The sequence below is a fragment of the Tympanuchus pallidicinctus genome, unplaced genomic scaffold (genome assembly GCF_026119805.1).
Source record: "Tympanuchus pallidicinctus isolate F22 unplaced genomic scaffold, pur_lepc_1.0 scaffold31, whole genome shotgun sequence".
NCBI classification, from domain to species: domain Eukaryota; kingdom Metazoa; phylum Chordata; class Aves; order Galliformes; family Phasianidae; genus Tympanuchus; species Tympanuchus pallidicinctus.
In genome coordinates this window covers 7,223,201-7,236,832 of record NW_026294749.1, presented here as the reverse complement: position 1 = coordinate 7,236,832, position 13,632 = coordinate 7,223,201, and the positions used below count along the sequence as shown (strand labels likewise).

The following is a 13,632-nucleotide window of genomic DNA, read 5'->3' as shown; positions in this document are numbered from 1 at the left end:
TTCAAATATTAAAGCCCTATTCATATTTACATTTCAGATGTTGACTTTCCTACAGAAAGGTGTCAGATACAGGACCACAGTCCCTCTTCTCTCGCTTCTGACTTGCAGATGCGTCACCAGGCATTACGCAGTTGGCAAGGACACCCCATCTCCTAGATCCCAACATACGGTCACAGAAGAGACAGTCAGGATATTTCTGGCTGGTATCTGAAGGCTACAGCCAGCTGGCTTCATTTACCAAGTTTTCTAAATCTAGACAATCTTTGCTGCCAGATCCAGCTTTTGTGACTTTTCCATCCCTCCTGCTTTCACTTTCTGTGGAGGAAATGGGGAGCAGCTGTTTGAGCAGCACATGCGCCCAAATGGCCAATATCCTCTGTTCTGCACTCAGCCCACAGGAGGGAGGTGATGGCTTCTGCTGCAGAAGGAGAGGATGGGAGAGGAGGCAGCTGATAAGGTAACACCTCTCTCCTCCTACCCTACAGCAGCAAAGGCAGCTCTGCAGCTTTCTACAGGGGTAGAAACAGCCTGTGGGTGTTAGTGCAGGCAGCATGGGATAGAGAACCAGCTAGCTGCTGGTGCCAAGACCCTGGTTCTGTCCCTTTGCTAAGGTCAGAGAATCCTGCACTCAACTACAGAAGACCTGAGGTCAGCTGGGATGTGGTATAATCTGCTAGCAGTGCTGTCACAGCTCTTTGAGTTCTTTCCAAACATCTTGCAGCCCTATTCCTTCCCTTCTCTCCCACTCACAAGGAGTGGGTACAGTTGAGAATGAGTGCTTTCCAGCTGCTATTTGTAACACTGTCATGTCATTAATGTGAAAACATTGGAAAGGAGGTTTTGTTCTTGATCTGGAGGATCAAAGGATTAAAAGGCAGAAGTCTCCCAATCTCACAGGAAGAGTAAGTGGGTCATAAACCCCTATTATATGATATATGAACAGAGTAAATTGTAACGCAATAACTGTAATAATAACTACAGTAATAACACATATAATGCATTTTGATATTGTTTTTAATTAAATAGTAGAACGCTGTAGTCTTCTTTCACTCAATTCTAGCATAACAAGGTTTTAATGCACATATATAAGCTCTTTGATAGCATGATTTGCTAATGACATCGTGTTATTATATTAACATCAAACACTTTCTTGTGATACCATTAGGTAGATCTGGTGACAATGCTTTCTTGAAGATATTTCAGTTCCAATCTAGCAACTGGAGCTAAGCTATTTATGTTGGATGGGTGCCTCACAAACAGTGTAGTTTTGGGTGTGTGTTGTTTTTTTTTCTTCTGAAAGTTTAAGCTAACACAGCTTAACTGTTTCTCAGAAGGCAGATAAAGAATGAGATAGGTTCCTTTTGCCCATGTTTGGAGAAATCATTCCATTATCTCATATAGAAATGCCTATGTTGTAGAAAACAAAATTTGGCACGAGGTACAAGATGCCAGGAGTTGTGAGAGCAGTACAGGCAGCATCAACTGCACAGTGGGAGAGGGTTGAGTTCTTTATTGTGCACGGGGGGGTAAAATAGCTCAGAGGAATGAGATTATATCAATACTTTGGAGGCTTAGGGAGGTGATAAAGGCGCCTTCTGTAGGAAGCATTCCAGATGAAGCTTTTCCAGAGGATTATCATTTGGCTCATTGAAGCCATCTCTGTCTCCTCATGCTTGGTGCAAAACCTCAGACAGTGAACGCCTCCTGCAGCTGGGGAAAATGCATTAATAGCAGCAGAGAAAGAGATGAAAAGTTCAAGGGGACTGAGAATAAGCGCAGTTTGGCTCTTGTATCAATGAGCTCTTCCCACTTACAGAGGTGATGAGGATTTGGGAGCCTCTGTACCACACTGTGATACACAAGGGAAACATGTTATTGTTATTGGTGTCTTTCAAAAAAGGTTCACATGCTGATGGACAGAAAGTCCACAGTTCTCAGTGCTGGTTTCTGTTTGTTTTGTCCAAAGGGTAGAAGCCCTCGTGACAGATCTAAATGTCAAACCCCAGCTGATGACCTGTGTATCATACAGATCGTACACGATACATTTCTGCATAATGGATTCTTCTCTCTTTGTGTTTTAAAGGGCAAAATAACTGCATTAAAACAAGGAATCAACCAGGTAGTAAGTTGAACATTTCAGTGTCAACAATATAATTTCTCCAAATATGGGTAAAATAACTTTTTCCTTGTCTTCTTGGAAATATTTACAGTAAATGTTACCTGTGTAACTTTTACTAGCTACCTTGTGCATATTAATGTAAGTCTTCCATTGTACAAATACACATTACCTCTTCCACAGTCCTTTCTGTACCTTGCAGTGCACAGGAAGTGTGCTGTCGACAAAGTAGTACAGTTTATAAAGCATTAAAATGCACATTTCTGATTCTGTGTTTCTATGGAATAGAGATCTGTTCCCATAGGGATATCAAAGAACCTATTCTAACACTGCTTCTATAGCAATGCTCAGGCATCCATTGCTTTTTTGAGATGGAGAAAAAAATGAGCAAAATTAGTCATTATGCTCAGCTGGTTTTAACCTGACTTTGAAGAGCTTAGCATTTGCTTCTGCTGTTGTTCAATTTGGGAGGCAGTATTGTGACAAGAAGGGGTTTCTGGCAATGTTACTTTGTGATGTACAGATGAAAATGCATTACAGTGACCGGGGCAGCAGCTGGGCAATGCAGCACCTCAGTTGAGCCAAAGGTTAAGTGCTGCTGACCTTGATGTGTCCTGGGATGGTGGCATTCCCCTGGTGGGTTCAGCTCTGGGAGGATGGGCCTCCAGAGGGAAGGCCAAATTCTGGTGTCTGAGCTTTGAATGGGAGTAGCAACTGATGAAATTAATGGCAGAAAAAAACTACTGAACCATGATTTTGGAGAACGGTATGTAAAAAGAAAAAGGCTTGCTACATTTTTCTGCCATTTTGTACAATGCTTTAAGGAATAAAAAACCCTCCTCTTTGAAACTGCAAGTTTTCTCCAAAAATAGAACTGACGAGGAAAATGTGAACTGACTTTACCAAAAATATCATCTGTGTCGTGAATACTCAGCTATCTTAAAGCAAACAAGTCTGATTACTCCTTTGCTCTCTTGCTGTTCAGGTGAGGCCAGTATTTCACCGGGAAGGATGCAGACCACCCTGAGTGTGCTGCTTAGATACAACACATTGAAATGCCTCAGAGCTTTCCCAAGTCAGTTGTAGCTTCAGAACAGAACTATACCAGCCAATGTACCAAGCCATCCCAATAGCACTGAGAAGCGAGAAAGGAGGGGAAGGATACCACAGTGTAGCAGCGTGCAGTTCCCAGCTCCCTTCAGTTTGTCCAGTCTGATTCTGCAGCCCCAGCCTGGATCTCATCTGTTCCTTTTGCCCCCATTGTACACCAAGCAGCTTTCCTAGCTTTTCCTTATCCTCTGACGGGGCAGATCAGCCTAATCATTACTCTTCTTGTAATCACCTTTACACCCTGTGTATTTTGAAGACTTTCTGCTTTCGTACATTTCAGTAGCTCAGTCACAAGAACTGGCCGTTGCGTGGCACTGTACACGCTGTATGGTTAAAATAGTAATTGTTGAGATACTGCTAGAGTCTCTTACCTTGGGCTCCTTGACTGTAAAACATCCTCTGAGCAGACTCGACATCCAAAAAGTAGTCCATTTTGAAGGAACTTAATGTGTGTGTGCAACGCTCTGGTATGATCAATCAGATTCCTGGGAAAGCAACACAGATGTCAGACAGAAGAAAGTTGTTGAGTTTCTTGGTGGGGAAAAAAACAAACAAAACAACAGCATAGGCAGTCATTAAAGGAGGTAGTTTGGCATATTAGAGTCAAAACATTTTCAAATCGCTATTCATAGAGCTCCACAAGTATCCTTTGCTATTTTAGGATATTTGGTTTAAACCTTTGTCTAAAGACATAAGAGAAAATTGCTGCTACAGTAATATTACCTTTTTAGTGCAATCACCTTTATGCCAGCCACATTCTCAATTTCTTTCAGTACATACTTAGGTTCCTCTGCCTGTTATATTTGCACTTAAAAAAGAGATCAGAAATCCTCGGGGGTGCCCAGGTCACTCAGTGCCAAGGGCAGCAGCAATGCTGGGACCGCTGAGCAGTCGCTGTAACAGGCTACACTGGTGCTGCATACGGCTAAATACAGCACTAGAAAAGAAATGAACAGAAGAACGAACAGAAACCAACCTTTCCTTTTTTCTCCCCTCTCACTGACCAGAAAGAAGTAGCAGCAAAATAGTGCACCAGTAGTTTTAAAAGCGGTGATAAGAGTGGCAATTAAGACCTGGTAGGATACTCCCAGGACAGTTTCTTAGTCGATATTTGTATTTTTGGAATCCTTCTGAACTTTGGGTCTGTCTAGACCACAGGTTACATCTGCGTGTCCAAGACACCTCTGCCAGCACAGTTCCTGGGATTATGCACCTTAACCTGACCCATGCTACCTCTTTCATTTTCATCTGTTCTCGGCAACTCACACAAAAATCCAAGGTTTGCAGAAAAGGCACAATCCGATCTGCCTTCCACACCTCGCTTAGTTACAGCACAATCACAAACATGCAAACAGCTCTGCACAACGTTTATTTTAAGACAGACAGACAAAAATACCTCCAGTTCTTTTCCATACAAACCTAACAGAAAGATTTGGGCAGAGAGACTTGCGACCCTTGCTTCAAGCAATTCCTTTAATTACGTTGGCAAAAATCAGGAAACCGGGGTTCCAAAGCTTTTTCTGTTTTCTTCAATTCAGCTTTCATCAACATGCAGTCCTTTCTGAAATTCAGAAGCCTACCTTGGCAAGGAAACTTTAAAAATTCCTCAGCAATTAACTTGACTGTAGCACTTCCCAATCCAGAAGCTATACTTACTGCAAAATATCAAGAGCTGCCCGGCAGTCGTGTAAGCTCCAGTAGTTTCAAGGAAGGTTTCTTTGATCTTACTAAATGTCCCCAGTGTAAGCAAACAATTTTGATTGTTTGATTGGAACTCTGATGAATAATGCATAACGTCAACTGGACTTCCTTTATCAGATAAAAATGGCCAGGAGATGTTGTTACTTAGCAACAGGAGGTGACACTATGATCATCTTCTCCACTCCCCCTCACCCTTCATACTGAAAAATTAAGCCCCTGGTTTCGATTTGATAAAAACTTTCCCAAGAAAAAAAAATCTTCTTCAAGTTTCCTGAAGAATTTGGTTTTTTTCACTCCGATCTTCCTCACTGCAGCTCGTGTTCTGAGGTATTTTTAAGTGTTTCATAATGATTAACCATAGGGTTGTGTTTTGTGTAGAAATTTGCTTCCAGTAAGTGAAATGCCTACTTTCTTAATTTACCAAAAGGGTAATGAGACTGTTAAATATTTTGCTATGAATATAATGTAAATCATGTCTTAGAAAGATTCAGTTCTTATCTGGTACTGCTTACTGGACAAGGCATACAGAAAAAAAACAACACACAAAACATGCCAGTAATATGAAATACATAAATTATCCAGAAACCTTTTCCATACCAGAATTCCTACTTTTAAGTGATTCATTCATTCTTGAAGATGCTGTAATACTCGAGACAAGCATTATCAGGAATCATTGCATTTCTGCATGAGATACAGCCTTGTACAAAAACACACGGTGAAGCTTTTTGCAGAAAGTATGCATTGATCAAAAGCAGAAGCACTGTGAAGGATTTTGAAAATAAGTAAATAAAATCACATGCAGGAGATAAGTACTTACCAGTGTTACTGACCTCTTTCCATCCCACTGTCATGGAATAAGACTGAACAAATGCAACCCAGTCTGTGAGCCAGAATGAACAGCTTCTAATTTTCACTTCAACCTCGAAATCAAGAGTACTGAATACAGAAAGGTGACGGATCTGCTGTTTTATATTATGATGAAGTGAAAGCTCTTAGCACAGATCTGAGTAGAACTGCTTTTTTTTATACTACATTAGCCTGCTAATTTGAGGAAAGTGAAAGGCTTTGTTTTACTGTCTTTTATCTGTTCTCTTTGCTACCCCCACAATTTCATTTGCATTTAAAATTATTCTTATGTCTCCAATGCACTCCAAGGTGTGGAGCATTTTCTAATCGTGATGAATGTTCAGTGTGGTTTTTGTGCAATTCCACTTTTATTCTGAGCCAGAAACATGGTGAGTAATTATAATTGCCAGCTATTTTCTAGAATGAAATACAGAGTGGTTGTCTGATGCAGTTTCTGATTTTTCCTCCATTTAGCAGTACATTGCAACAAACTACTCAGTCAAAGCATCAGTAAAAACATAAATCAAATCGCGCAGTGTCATGTCATGATAGCTTAAACATGCATATCCACAGATTGTGAAAGCAGAATAAGATTCTACTGAGATAATTTCAATAATAATATGCCTTTCTCAAGTTTGAAAGTGGGCTTGGACAGTTAATAAACTGAAATGTAACACAGTTATTTTTTTGTTGGCTTCCAGTTGATCTAGCTTAGCATTCCTGGAGTCTCACATTGTTTGGATTCGGAGCCTTAATGAAGCCAGGCACTGGGGGCTGACAAAGGCGTTGCTATTAAGTTGCATGGGACATCCCTCATGAGAGGGTCAGGACCTGCTTTGCCCAGCAGTTCACAGGATGGGTCCCCAAATCCTGATGTTGGAAGTGGACCAGAATGTGACAAAGGCAGTGATAAAGCAATCTCAGAAGTTCTGACCAAAAGAAGCATCAGGCTTAGTATTCAGACGTTTGCAGATGATCTGCTCAAAACATCACTGCCCTCTGAAGTGCACTGCCACCAAACAAAACTGGTGCTCAAAACTGGGGGTTCTGAAAGGTCAGATTTTCATTTCAGCATCAGCCAGCTCTTTAAATGAAGTAGCAAAGATTTTTTGGCTTTTAAGAAGAAACCCAAGAAGATAAATAAATGCTCAGAGTAAACTCTCAGTTCTTTGGTGCAGGCTAGAAAGTAAGAATCACCCTAGGCAGGCTATACCATGGATTTCCACTAAAAAATTTCTTTCATGCATCTGCAAAGCACCAAGGCAGTATCAAAGATAGGGGCGAGCTACGTGATTCTCAGGTAGAATCAGGCATGGTTGTTCCTATACATTGGCACCCTACTAAATGTGATTGGATTGAGTGGGCGTCTCATAGTGCTGCCTCCATGGTGGATCTGGCTTATGCAAACAGTGCTCCTGTTTTCTGAGGTATGACAAATGTTCTCATTCCTCAACACAAATTAAAGCAAAAACAAACAGCAAGAACACTACAGGCTTCTCTCTTGCACGCCTTGTATTTGAGAGAGTTTATGTTTGCCCTGATGACTACTGAACAGTAGATCCTTCCAATCTGTCCTCTGCTAATTACTAGATTAATTATATTTTGGACCACAGACTGTTTGCCCCTTTAGCCCCACTGACTTTCTTTAACAGAAAACCAGGAAAAAAAGAAAGAAAGACAAGGAACAGACACACAGATGGAAAAGGACAAAAGAAGATTATTCTTCACGTTCTGCAAGGATATCTGCTCGCTTGCTTTTTAGAGGCAGTGGATCTCTCAGTCAAAACCAGGCTGAGAACAATACAACTTTGCATGCTGAAGAATGTTTTACAACACTTGTCCATTAACCTTTGGTGTGTTCTTCTGATCCCCTTTGTCATCATCCTTTCAGTCTGCACTGTCACTTCCGTCCTGACCCACAAGTGCAGCCATTGAAATCACCAGCAACCTCTGCTGACCATTGCACGACCAACCATCTCAGGGTTTTACGGTTCACTTTAAATTATTGTGCAGCAGTACTGACAGCTGCCAAAGAGCTCTCTCTGACTAGGGGGTACTTAGCAACGAGAAAGATAACTGCACCTTTTTATTTATATGTTTCTGTGGCATTAATCACAGTGAGGGAAATCCTCGCCTGCCTGGTTTCAAAGCCTTGAGGATGGCAGCGCACATTTGACCTTCAGTACCTCACACAGGGAAATCCATTACCTGTAGTTCAGCTGAAAAGCCTACATGTCTAGAAGAATGTTCAGATGAAACAGAACGGTTCTGAGATGAATATGGTTCCCAGATCAGACTTTACATATCCTTGAAGCTCACTCAGAAAGTGCGGTACTCTTCACACTCATTCGAGGGCAACCACAGATAGAGCCAGAAACTGTAGCCTCCATTTCTCTGAAAGCTTCCCTACACTCCATCACCCCTGAAGCCAAACATGGAAAGACTCTGCTGTTGACCAGACCTCTTATCAGCACAGATCCCTATTCAGGATAGGTTTGCAATGGTTTTGTACCGCAGACAGATACCCACAGAGGAGCAGACTGAGACTGAAGTGTTTGTGAGCTACATGTTAAAACCACCCAACCGACCTCAGAGAAAAATTGTCATGCTTTGCAAAAATCTAAAGCTGCCATTCTTCATCATGTGCTTAAGTAACCTACTGCATCACATTTGACTTTTTCCCAAATTAAAAAAAGAAAACTGAAAAAAAATTCAAAAAATCAACAAACCAACCTTTAAAAGGAAAGTAATTGAACACTTGGCATTTAAAAGAAGTGAGTAGCCTTCTGGTTTTCTAACAGTCAGATACATGTAGGCAACAGGACTGGCTCTTTTTCCTACCCTGAACTCTCTATTGAGAACATAACTGTTAACTGTAGTGACTCAGAGCTTTAAAAAAAAAAAAGGAAAGAAAGAAAGAAAGGAAAGAAAGGAAGAAAGGAAGGAAGAAAGGAAGAAAGGAAGAAAGGAGGGAAGGAAGGAAGGAAGGAAGGAGGGAAGGAGGGAAGGAGGGAAGGAGGGAAGGAGGGAAGGAAGGAAGGAAGGAAGGAAGGAAGGAAGGAAGGAAGGAAGGAAGGAAGGAAGGAAGGAAGGAAGGAAGGAAGGAAGGAAGGAAGGAAGGAAGGAAGGAAGGAAGGAAGGAAGGAAGGAAGGAAGGAAGGAAGGAAGGAAGGAAGGAAAAGAAAGAGAGAAAGAAAGAAAGAGTGAGAAAGAAAGAAAGAAAGAAAGAAAGAGAGAGAGAGAGAAAAAGAGAAAGAAAGAGAGAGAGAAAGAGAGAAAGAAAGAGAGAAAGAGAGAAAGAAAGAAAGAGAGAAAGAGAGAAAGAAAGAAAGAGAGAGAAAGAAAGAGAGAAAGAAAGAGAGAAAGAAAGAAAGAAACGTCTGCTGCTGACAAACACTAATATTAACCTGAAAGAAAGTGGGAGAGAGAATGTAATGTGTGACTGAAAAAGTGTAGGCAAGGTGATTATTACAGAGAGTTGTTTCCTGAGGGATACATTCAGAATAAAGGAAGAATGTAAAAGTTTAAGCCCCTAAGCTATGACAAGTAGGTTTTTAAAAATCATAATTATCAGTATTGTGCTTAGATATATTAAAAAGAGAGGATTGCTAACAAAATTAGGACACAAATGTGCTCTCTGTTTCCTATTTGTAATGCAAGACAAATATTAGGATACACACAGCATACAATAAAAAGCAAAAATACTCAAATGAGAGTTACATGCACTTCACAGTGACAGAGACTAAAATTGATGTTTTCCCAAGTTTCTACAGGTTTTGTACAACTTTATCTTCAGGTTCACAAGGTTGAGATTCCCAAGATAACGCATCTGAGTAATAGGAAAGATGTCCAGAAGAAAAGACTCCCAGTACAGACATACTTGTTTCTAATGTTTGTGCTGTGAAAATTATCAATATCCAGAAACACTGTAGAGATCATAAAGGTAGATCTGGCTCTTTAAAAACAGCAGAAAGTTTGGTTTTGGCTTTTGTAGCGTCAGGATCACACTCCAATTATTTAGTTCTGTAGCAAGTATTTTAGTTTCCAATGCAGAAAACATGAGCTTGAAAAGAAGCACCTCCAGCATCCTGTGACGTGAACAAGAAGTTACAGAAGTTATTATTTAAGAAAATCTTAAAGTGCTGTCATAGAGAACAAAGGTTAGATATCCTGCATAAAAAAACTCTATTCTAATATGATATATGGCAGTTTGATACGCCTTCATTTGAGGGAGGAGAAGTTGAAGTCATAATTATATGATAAACATTAGAGAGAAGAGCTTTTGGAAGAGCACGTGTTAAAACCTAGTCCTTCAGTCCTTATATAGGCAGAAGTTCTTCTGCATTACATAGACCTTCATCAACCTTCAATTACATGACTAGATTTTTTATTCCTATAACAAACTACACTGGAATAAAGGGGAAAAACAGCAAAACTTCCCAGTTTCACTCTCATAGGTGATGTAGGGAGAAGCAGCGTAGTGTAGAGCTATGTGAGGCAGAGGACATGGATGAAACTGGTAATACAGATCTTTTGGATAAGTTTCCTCCATAGCCCCATCAGCACACAACGGTTGTGGAGGCAGAATCATCCTTTTTGACTTCCCACTCTCTATTCTAGGACTTCTGTAGAGGGAGTTTTAAAGGGTTCAAAGGAGCAGCAAAAAACAGTATGTGGAATTCAGTAAAATCATGTGAATTCATGATTGATTCATCAGCTTGATCTAGCCTTCACATGAAGGGCAATGTGATTGGCCAAAAACATGATTAGGAACACTTTTAATTTGCAGTTGATAAAACCACAGAATCATTAAGGTTGGAAAAGATCACTAAAATCATCTGGTTCAACTACCAACCCATCTCTACCATGCCCACATCCCTCAGTGCCATATCCACACATTTCTTGAACTCCTCTAAAGACAGTGACTCCACCAACACTCTGGGCAGCCTGTTTCAATACCTCACCACACTTTTGAAGAATAAATTTTTTCTAATAAACAACCTACATTTCCCCTGGTGCAACTCAAGACCATTACTTCAAATCCTATCACTAATTACCTGGCAGAAGAGATTGACCCCCACTTTGCTACTGCCTCCTTTCAGGTAGTTGTAGAGACTGTTAAGGTCTACCCTAAGCTTCTTCTCCTCCAGACTCAACCATCTCAGTTCCCTCAGCTGCTCCTCATAAGACCTGTGCTCCAGACCTTTCACCAGCTTTATTGCCCTTCTCTGGACATGCCTCAGTGTCTTTGTTGTAGAGAGAAGCTTAAAACTGAACACGCTACTCAAGGTACAGCCTCACCCACACTGAGCACAGGGTCCCGATCACCTCCCTGCTCCTGCTGCTCCAAACCAGGATGTCATTGGACTTTTTGGCCACCTGGGCACACTGCTGGCTCATGTTCAGATCGTTTTCTTCCATGCATCTTTCCAGCCACTCTGCCCCAAGCCTGTAGCAATGCATGCGGATGTTTTGACCAAACTGTAGGACCCAGTTACTTGGTCTTGTTACTTGGTCTTGTTCAAACTCACACATTTGGCCTCAGTCTATCGATCCTCCTTGTCCAGATCTCTCTGTAGAGCCTTCCTACCCTCAGGCAGATCAACATTTACTCCCCATTTGGTGTCATTTGTACCCCTCAAAAAACACCAATGCAGGTACAAATGACCTCAGTCTCAGCTTTCATCAAAAGCTGGGGGAAAACTCAGCACAGGGAGACTGGAAACAAATGTGTTTACAGTCTTCCATTGGCCTTTGAGAAACTGCACTGCTAGGGTATCATTCCTAAATCTGTTTTCAGTTGGCTGCTGGTTGTAAATGGGATAAGCAATTCTGAAATAACTGAGCAGCTGGACAGAAGCACTGTAACTTGATTAAATTTGATAAAAGTCCAGGAATTCTTATCTGGTTAAGACAAAACGAAATTACTTCTTCAACTGACTCTATGTAAAGCAAAGACATAACAATGGAGTATTAATGAAATTACAAAATACAGTTCTCAAATAGCATGGTGTGATTTAATATTCACGGGGCACCATGCATGCATAGATAAATAATGCATATGAATGCCAGACTCTGAATTATTTACATAAAATCAGTCTTCTTTCCTGTTTTTACATCATATCATCCTCCAAAAAGGCATCGATTCTAACAAAGTTTTCAAAGGTGTTTGGCCTACATTTTTAATGATAAACTTTGCTAGGAGAGCAACAGTGAGAGCTTCAGTAAAAACATCCACCTGCCTCTTGTTTCCTACCCTCTGGAGCTACTGAGGAGCCACATCTTTTACAAAACAAGTAAATGTAATCGGCAAAATCATCCTGATACCTCAAGTATACTTGGACAATAATCATTGTACCTCACTATTAGAGTTATTCCACAGTTTGCATCTATCCTTAGATACAATTTTCCATGCGTGCAAGTTGGATGCTTTTGTGCATTTCAAATATGTAAGTATATGCAACTATATATTACTGTGCTGTCCTGACTTTATGAAAAGATTTGATCCTGCACAGTGCAGGGCTATGCTGTGTCAAAAATGACAAGTAAAATAGCAAGCCAGAAGAACCTAATTCTATCTTAATGATGGTGAGATGGTAGAGCTGTCAAGTTACTTCTGCCTGATGGCAAAAGCATGACCTAAAACAGGAATACTTATTGTAGCTACATGCTCCATTAGCATGATGGGGGCTGCAAGAGTTCTCCTGTCTCCTCAGACATGCCTGTTTTCTGCCCACATCCTCCTTTTCACACACTGCAGTCTCAGGAGAGCTTTAGACTCTTTATGTTGCTCATGATTTCAAAGCATTTCTATTTAGCTTTGAGCAAAACTGCTTTGCACCTTCAGTAGAAATTTGTAGGACTACACCAAATTTGCAACCCACTGTGGAACATCTAATCCAGATCCTCTCCTCTAGTTCCTTTAACCTGATGGAAAATCAGGTCTTTGAGCAGAGTGCTGGAACCTAGATGGTTTCTAAAAACGAACATCAGCTGAGGACAGATATAGTGTTTTATGTGGGTTGTGCTTATTTCCAGTCAAACGCTTTGAGAATAAAATTAATGTTTATTCTGGTGCCCATCGTTCACTAGTTATTAGAAACACTACAATCATATGAGTGTGGTCCATCCTCACGAACTACTAGAACAGCATGTGCAGCAAGCTGCAAATTATTGCCCTGACAAATGACATTTTGCAGTCTATGGGTGGCCTTCTCAAGATAACGTTTGATGTTTGCTCAGCATCCCTCCGGCTGATAATAGGCAATTTAAATAAAACTTTCTTTCTTTAGAAAAATGGAGAAAAAAGGCACATGGGGCACAGCCTAGGATATAGTGTTGTGTTGTGCTGTTTTTTTTTTTAATTCTATTTCAGAGGTGCTTGACTGAGAACTCAGTAGAAGTCAATGGAAAGTCTAGTTAATTTAGATTATACTTATCAAGTGTAGCACTTCATTTCCATTGCTCATGGGCCAGATCCTTTTTTTATGGAGTTGAGAAACACTGGAAGTTATGACATTAAGCCTCCTGGTTAGATATCATTTGTGTGCCATATAGTAGTCATTTCTGAAACTTTTATTTTTGTTATCAAAACCAGAATCTTCTTTTTGTTATCAAAACCTGCCCCTTTGTGTGCACACATACTATCCACATTCAGTTTTCAGGGACCTGAATGTCAGCAGACAGCATAGCTGACATTTTGCACTTGATCATACTTGACATGAGAGTGCATTCTAACATCAGATGGCCACAGGATTAGAATGCATGCTGTGATATGGCTTGCATCTCTCAGCTTTTTGACATCATTGTGCAGGAGCTCATAAAATATCTGTAAATTGAAGTCTCATGTTCTGTTGATT

The 13,632-nt window shown here is 40.6% G+C and overlaps 1 protein-coding gene across 8 annotated transcripts in view; it reads right to left on the bottom strand.

Moving 5' to 3' along the window:
• Positions 1-6,159, bottom strand: part of PHACTR1 (phosphatase and actin regulator 1) — a 287,644-nt gene extending 281,485 nt beyond the window's left edge. The window contains exons 1-3 of one of the 8 annotated variants that reach the window (XM_052697783.1): positions 4,883-5,588; positions 4,646-4,787; positions 3,598-3,711 (exon numbers count right to left, since the gene is read on the bottom strand). In XM_052697783.1, coding sequence (XP_052553743.1) covers positions 3,598-3,658 — 61 coding nt within the window. In that variant the 5' untranslated portion in view covers positions 3,659-3,711; positions 4,646-4,787; positions 4,883-5,588. The other 7 variants (XM_052697782.1, XM_052697784.1, XM_052697781.1 and 4 more) reach the window with 7 other exon arrangements.
• Between the last annotated feature and the right edge of the window lie 7,473 nt (positions 6,160-13,632).